The sequence below is a fragment of the Aplidium turbinatum genome, chromosome 6 (assembly GCF_918807975.1).
Source record: "Aplidium turbinatum chromosome 6, kaAplTurb1.1, whole genome shotgun sequence".
Lineage (NCBI taxonomy): Eukaryota > Metazoa > Chordata > Ascidiacea > Aplousobranchia > Polyclinidae > Aplidium > Aplidium turbinatum.
This window is the reverse complement of record NC_137477.1, coordinates 30,143,318-30,151,406: the sequence shown is the minus strand read 5'-3', so window position 1 is coordinate 30,151,406 and position 8,089 is coordinate 30,143,318. Positions and strand designations below refer to the sequence as shown.

General features: G+C 37.8%; 1 protein-coding gene across 1 annotated transcript in view; it reads right to left on the bottom strand.

The window, feature by feature from the left end:
* Nucleotides 1-5,129: 5,129 nt before the first annotated feature.
* LOC145772576 (A disintegrin and metalloproteinase with thrombospondin motifs 12-like) overlaps nt 5,130-8,089 on the bottom strand; it is a 52,653-nt gene continuing 49,693 nt past the window's right edge. Inside the window, exon 27 of the mRNA XM_082584438.1 lies at nt 5,130-5,700. Within this exon, the coding sequence (XP_082440564.1) occupies nt 5,549-5,700 (152 nt within the window). The 3' untranslated portion in view covers nt 5,130-5,548. The remainder of the gene's footprint in view (nt 5,701-8,089) is intronic.

Sequence of the window (8,089 nt, the reverse complement as noted above, 5' to 3'; positions counted from 1 at the left end):
TACGGGACGCGCAACTCCGTTGTTCCGCCAACATTAGAAGTGTCAATTGCCAATTTGACATTTTTTTTACGCTTTGCTGCTGGCTTGCTTTCAACTAAAAACCTTAAATTACTTTAAAACCAACTTCACTCTTCTTATGTAACCCATAAAAAGTACATTATTTTGTTAATTGCAAAAAAACGTAACCCTTCTAGTGTTGCGGATAAGCCAAAAGCGGATGTAGTTTCGCATCCCTATGATTTACAATCCCTAGGTTAACGTCTAAAAATTCAATTTCCATGTTTGTTTGGGAAGTATCTTTTCTACGAAATGTTAGTTCCAAGTTCTGTTCAAATATTGATTTCAGTGCCAATTCAATTTGATTTGTGTTTTGATTGCCGAATAAAAAAAAGCTGATGTCATCAATGAAACGTTTGAAAACTTCAGCTTGCTGAAGTGTTTCAGCGATGGGCAAAAGGACATAGCGTAACGTTATATTTGCCAGAGAGACTGAGTGGTTATCTCCTGTGACAATTCCTTCATTTGACAAGAGATAAAGGTTTGATATTGGATGACGTTGTCTAAACAAAATAAAATAAGATCTACAAGTGTTTGTGTGGCAGATTTGGGAAATTGGGCATGTTGATCAATGGCGTACGTCAAAGCATTTTTTACAAGTTGTCTTTTCACGCTGGGATAAAGAGCTATTACATCAGCAGCTACCAAGTATAACAGATCCTTGGTTGTGTTTTTTTGGGTTAGTTGGCTTTCCCATTCGACTAGCATTTCCAAATAATGTTTGCTGTTTTTGCAGTATTCCTTTATTCCAGTTTTGCAGAATGATGTGCTTCTTCTTCTTCTTCTCTCGTTTGACTTGTAGCAGCTTAGATTGGCAATGCCTCCTCGTGCAGCCAAGATACGGTAGTTGGGTCCAGTTGTCGAATACCAGTGATTCCACTTGGAATGATGTGCTGATGGGTTGTAGTAAATGTTCCAAAAAGGTTGTAATTCAGGATGTCGTGATGTTGCCAGCTGATTAGAGGAGACGTACAGGTATGTTTTGTGGGTGTGCTGTTTTAACTTGTTGTATTTTCAGTTTATGAGTTTTAAAAAGGGGATAAGCGTAGGCAAGTTGGTTATTTGCAAAGTATTTGGCGTTAGGTCCTGTTATTTTGTGGTAAAGTGGACTTTTACTCTTTATATCGGTGGCTAAAAACAATACGCTGTCGTCTACAAGGCATGTAACCGAGTCGTTCATATCAAGCATTGTTGTGGATTAGACACCTGTCACAAGCTATTTCATTTTCTTGAGAAAGTTTATTTTACAATCGCTTGCATTGCTCTAAATTTATTTTACTTGTATTAAAATAAGTACTTTTCAAAATCAGGACTTCAGTTCATGAAACTGTTATGAAAACTGAATTGTGAAAAATAACCAACCGTAGCCTGCAACCTTGCATCTAAATAGATGTCATCTTACTTTACCAAGAAAAACTTGAGGCTTAATTGCTTTAGTAATTATTATATATTTTGAATATAGCCTATAAATCTAATGCCACAAACAAAATTAATATTTTGAATAGGTGATGTCAAGAAAATGTAGTGAGCGCGCCATCGAAAAAACAAATTTTTAATATAAAGCAAGATACATCAGCAAAGCAATGGCAGGCCTGTCATCAAGATATCATTGCTAGAACTTTTGCGTTATTATATGAATATTATTTTAAAAAAATAATTAGTCTAAGCCTACTTATAATTTTTCAACAATGGAATAATACAAGATCACAATTATTTTTTTAATATTTTAAAAAAATATCGCTGTCGTGAAAGTAATACATCGTTATGTTCAACTTCGCATTCGCTAGCTTACATCGGGCCACAATAATCTTATTGCTTCTATAACCTTTTTGAAGCAGAACATAACAGTCAAGTCATATACAATGTAGGCCAGGCTACAGTATAGCATCACGTGAAAGGCATTATTATGACAACACGACTCATCGCCAGCTTTGCAGTTAGAAACGCGGATTTAAAGTAGGCAGAATTACTGTTGGATCCGCAATCAAACATTTTTGCATGAAACAACAAAATCGTGCAAACCAATTTTTGACCTAGGCTAGCCTCCTAAAATAAAAGTTATTTCAATCAAAAAACTGATAACTTTTATGGTATACAAGGTTACAAATGACAATAGTTTTCGCAATTTTATTTATTATCCGTTTTTCGATTGAAATAATAAATGAAATCGTGAAAACTATTGTCATTTGTAACCTTGTAGGCTACAGCTACAGTATGTTAACATTGAAAAATGAATAAAATAATATCACTAAACTACAGTAAATGCTAAATCCTCCCAGTAGAAATTAACATCTTAAAAATTTTAAGGTACCGCTATTTGGAATGCATTTGGCGATAATCTAATCTTCAACAAAGGCGTAAGACCGCATGTTGCCACAAACAAAAATTTTTTTTTTTTTATTTCTTGGTCAAACACCAACATGTCAACGGCTACCACAAGCAGTAGGCTAGGCTGGGTAATAGGGTGGAGTGAAAAAAGAAAATTTTGATTTTTGCTCTGTAATAGCGATTAAAAGTTGTAGTGTGGCTTGACTATTAAGCTTTGAAAATTTCAGCGTTTTAAAATAAAGTTTTCGTCTGCCGCAAGCAAGTTCAAGATTACAAGGGATGTGCTGATTAAATATCACAATTTGCTTCAGATTTTTTTCCGCAACAAAACCATCGCATGTGACGTCATAGAGGATATTTCTTACGATTCAATTAGTCCATTTAAGCAACATAATCGGAAATATGCAATTCTTAAAAAGGGCCTGAAAAAGCCATTGCAGCGGTTTGTATGTCTGTTGCATTTTAATGAATTACCACTGAGACACTTGATGCATTATCTTGATGGAGTTACATCTGGTCCACTAAGTTTTTCTGGCTCCATTGGTAAAAAACTTGAAGACTGTGACAGTTTACCAGTCACAGAGTTTGAGGCTGTTGATATTCAACTGCCTTCAATTGACGTGAGCTTAAGCACAGACCAGCAGTAGCCTACTGTACTTGTATGGCATCTGTAAAGCAATTAGCTCAGGGCGTTGTGATGCCAAGCTTGCCTATTGTAATCCAAGAAAGATGAATCACTCCAGATGGCTGACAACAACCGATCGCATTTTGAAGCTTTATGTTTCACGAAACAATCCCTGTAAAATCTGAGAGCGTTGGTCTTCTTCATCGTGTATCACACGGCCGTAGCCCAGAGCATCACGCAGGCTCTTGCTCTATCGTTGAACTCGGCCAAATCCTGTGCAGAGCACCTTGCTTTTAGGTCAGGGCATTCGAGTAGATGTTGCATCGTTTGCTCCTGTCCGCATTTGCAACTTGTGCTCCCCATGGAATACCCCCAGTGTCTCATCAAGGTTTTACACCTGCCAATACCAGTTCTTAAGCGGTTGAGGCATCGCCAATACTTCCACGGTTCACGTTTTCTGGGAGGAAGGCTCTCCATGGGTGTGAGCTCCTTATTGGCCAATGTCGGTCCGGCTGCCAGTCTCTCCTGCCATAGTTGAACCCGCACATTGGCGGCGACATCGTCATGACCTAATGGGACAACTGAAGCAAGGAAACTTTTGGTGGAGTAGCCTACATTGCCAAGTTATACGCTCCAACGTGGTTTGCAGTGAAAACGCAACCTTCCTGTACTACTTACTGTAAAGGAGCTAAACACTTTGTTTCACGTAGTTAAAAAGTCGCGCTGTCTTAGCGCTGAACTAAAAGCAATAGTTGTCCCTGGTAGGCTATCAACCGAAATGCCTTTTTTGCTCACCAAGAGAACCTATTGCTGTGGATGTTGGTAGATGAACGTCTGTACAACAGAAAATTAGCACTGAGAAGGATACTTTCCAGAAAACAAGGTCATGGAGATTCCATTCGTCTCTTTAAAGTTCCACTCTTGATCTTTGAAGCAAACGAATACTTTGAACTGATTGATTGGCAGCATACAGAGAGATATGAACTACCGCTAACTCGAGACATACGGGAGAGTCAGTTAATGTCCTTCATTCAAGATGCTGCAGCTCCAGAGCTTGAATTTCCTAGCTATCCGTGTCACACGCAAGCCATGGAAGGGGCCGTGCGCCTCGTTATTGAAGCAGCATCTGCGGAGTGTGGTCAGAAACAACGGGACGGATTCATTCGAAGTAGACTACAGTCAAAATTAGAAATGCCTGTATTCAATACAAAACGAGAGTTTTTGGCAAATGGAGTGCTTAATGAGATTTAAACTCATGGGAGTCGGCAGAGAGGGGCACTTGTCCCCCTGGATTTGGGTTTTATAAACGTTTCTTTCCTTATGAAAACGATACTTTCAAAAATGTTTCTTACCTTTGGGCGATAATATCTTTTTCATCCAATTTTCTTCGAAGTAAACCAACATTTTTCCAGGACTATTTTTTCGCGCTTTCGGAAACTATCGCTAAGTATGCCTTGGAAATATCTTTAATTGTAACGTTTTCGCTCGTGCCGTCCAAATTTACGTTACATTTCATCAATACACTTAGCTACGTTGCACTCGTTGTAGCTCACAAGATGAAATTTGGCTTAAAAGATGTTTGCCCCCTCTCCCTGCAATATTTCTGCCAACGCCCATGTACTGTATAAGCTGATGATTTAAAAAGCGTTTACAATATTTATATGGGATCAAAAGTAAACAGGCAACCGAAATCTCAATATTGTCATATTAAGAAAAACACTTTTCTACTGTAGTTTGCTTTACCTTCATTGCACATACTTGCTTAAACTGTGGTGATGAACTTGTGAAAGGAACAGAAATTTGAAGAAAATAGCTTAAAATCCGTGTTTTTTCTTATCAGTTGATCATATACATGCAACAAGCGTTCTAAAAGACGTATTTTCCACTGCATTGCAACGATTTATGTGTAATTTACAACTCTGATATTGTTAGATAGAAGTACCGAAGGTAGAAGTTAGATAAAAGTGACGATCTGCTAATTGTGATGACGTCATAGCTCCAAAATACCAGTGAAAACTTCAATGGACTTGCGGCAGACGTAAACGTTGATCAAAATCAAAAATATTTCAGCATGTGAATACATTTACCACATCACAACTTTTAGTAACTATTACAGATTGATTCTATCAACTTTCATTTTTAACCTATGTTTCACTCCACCCTACTGGGTAAGTCGTGACGTCATCATGGCTCTGCTCAAGAATTATACCCTAAAACAAATAATTTAAGCTAATCTACATCTTTTGGTGAAAAGCTAAAGACGATAACGCATATGCTGAATATGATGATAAAATGACTACGGTACATGAAAAATACAACAAGCTTGCAATACAGTGCATAAAGCAATGGATAGGTTACAATTCAACGCATGCAGTAAAAAATCTAAAGTAGTCACGTAAATGTATTTGGAGTAGTAGGCTAGTTACAGTTGTCACATAATGACAACCATGTTAATGTAGCAACAGAAAACTGATCTACAGTATAATGTACCGCTTTTAGAAAGCAAGTTGTATAAATACTTTATGAGTTTTGTACTGATTATGACATTTTATTTTTTCTACGGGCACTGACAAATGTCTTGCACGTTTGGCAACACTGGATAGCGAGAGACGGTTGCACGCATTTTCCCCACTCCCTCAAAACTTTGCAAAATCTTGACTTCAACCTGTCGCCGGTGCAAGAGCTGAAGTCTAAGGTAAAATAAAAACACATAGAAATACGCATAATCATCTAGTTTATCATTTTATATTATCATCTATATTATCATCATCAAAAGTTTATATTATCATCTAGTTAATCATAAATAAGAACGGTGAACATAAATTTAGTTTCCATGAGATATAACGCTTATTTGAAAACAGTGGTTCTGTACCGACTGCTGTCTCGCATTCGTCATCAACCTATATTCTGCAGTGCAGTTATCTTAATTCAATTGCTATAGCTCTTTTGTCTTCTGTAATTACCAAACAAAGTTCAAAGTAATTATTAATTCTCTGGCTGAATGCTGGAATGGTCACAATAGCAGATAACGTACAGATAACGTAGCATCTCATTGGTTCGTGGTTGGATTGGATACGCGCGTGGATTATTAGAAATCTGCTTGTTAAAGTGCCTACCACTGATTTCGCCTATAAAACAGACTGATGTGGAAATCTTCTTCCTTTTCGATCTACGCTCTCATCACGGGAAGTCAGTGACGTTTCTGAATCCGCCTTGATCGCTTCACACGTGGCGTAATACAAGATGTACTTTCTGATACCAACAATCTAGTGTCGTTGTCAGCCACTCTTAGTCAGAAGCATTCAACCGGCAATCCCAGTAACGTTACAGTTCTCAACCGGGGTGTCATTTACACAGGGCCCAATTAACCATGAGGCACATGAAGCACAGGCCTTAGGCCCCCTGGTTTTGGGGGCCCCCAATTTTTTTTTACATTAGTACCGTAGGCGTAGCTAGTGAAAGTTGTTGTGCCAGTAAAACATGTAAAACGTTGCACAGAGGTGGGTTTGTTTTAACATTCTATTACTGATACCACAATGAAATGGAACTAGTTTTAGTTACATAGGCTATTAATAATTTCTGGAATAGCCTGCCATAATATTTTTATGAATAGGCTACTTTGTATTTTTTCTTGTACTATCCTGGAATCCTGCTGTCAACCAGCTCACATTTCAAAAACAGTAAATTGTAATAATGTCAACAAGAGTTATTATGACTGAACAGTTTACGTAATAGGGCCTGGTATAATGTTTTGTGAAAACAATTGTTTTTTATTTCTCTAATGACTACCGCTTTTACTTTTTAATTTGTTAGCTTGTTTATACAGTCAACCCCACTTAATCGGCCCACGTTTAATAGGACCACCCGCTTATTCGGACCATTTTGCACTGGTCCCGAATCCAAATCCATTTTTCTGTACAATTTTCCCCGCTTAAACGGACCACCCTCCGCCCCAAAATAGGCCTTTATGGTTAACGTTTTTTACTTTTTGTACATTTTTCTGCGAGGTGACGCGTCAAGAGTTGTTGATGGGCAACGTGTTACATTCTCGCTAAGCCATTTTAAACAGGGTTGTCAGATTAGTTGTAGCCTTCCCTTCCAGATTGCATGCCAGTTTGATTCTAAATTATTCTAAATTTATTCTAGACATTTCATTTCAAGTCTAAAACAAAATACCATTAAATACGCAGTGTATATTGTAAATATGATATAACTTACAATAAGTAGTGGTGAGAATCTTCATGTTGAAATGAAAATATCCCTAAGATAAGATGATGCCAGCACATTTTTTATCAAGTTTTGTAGCCTTTGTTCACCCCAATTTTATGTCTGTGCCTGCGTGCTTGTTGAAAAAGTTTGTCAAATGATTGGCAGTGTAAACGATGTATGCTGACAAATGAACACAGCAAGCGAAAGAGCAACTGTTTTTTCTTTATATCATTAGAATTCTTGAAAAATGTACGTAGGGTTGCTTCCTGCTGAGAAGCCTTGCCCAGTTTTTGCCCGTTTGTGTAAAAGCTACTTTTAATACGTTAATCGCTGTATATCTGCTAAAAAATTTCATACCGTACGTACTGTACATACAAATATTAGCCTACCCTAAAAGTGTTTCCAGAAAGCACTACATATAATCTATTATTTGAGTGTAATTTTGCAAAATTTTTCCAGGGGGCATGCCCTCGGACCCCCTAGAATACGCGTGCCTTCGGAACGTTCTTACCCCCCACGAGTTTCATTGCTTCCCTTCAATCCCTTGCTCAACCCACCAGGATACGCCACTGCGTATAGCCATATTCTTCCTACAATAAACTTCACATACACTTGGATTTTTGAACTTCTTATCTAACTGCTTCGATGCAACAAAATATGAAAATCAATAAATATCGTACCGGTACTTAACAATAACTACGGTACTGCATTCTGTAACAACCTAAAAACATAACAGATTAAAAGTAAACTTAACATACATGGAAATACAACCCAGTGTTAAGTGAGCGGAAAGTCCTGTCAGCTAACTAGGTTGCGTCACACTTCTCACAGACAGGCTTTCGTGCCAGAGAGCGTGCAATTCAGCAACAC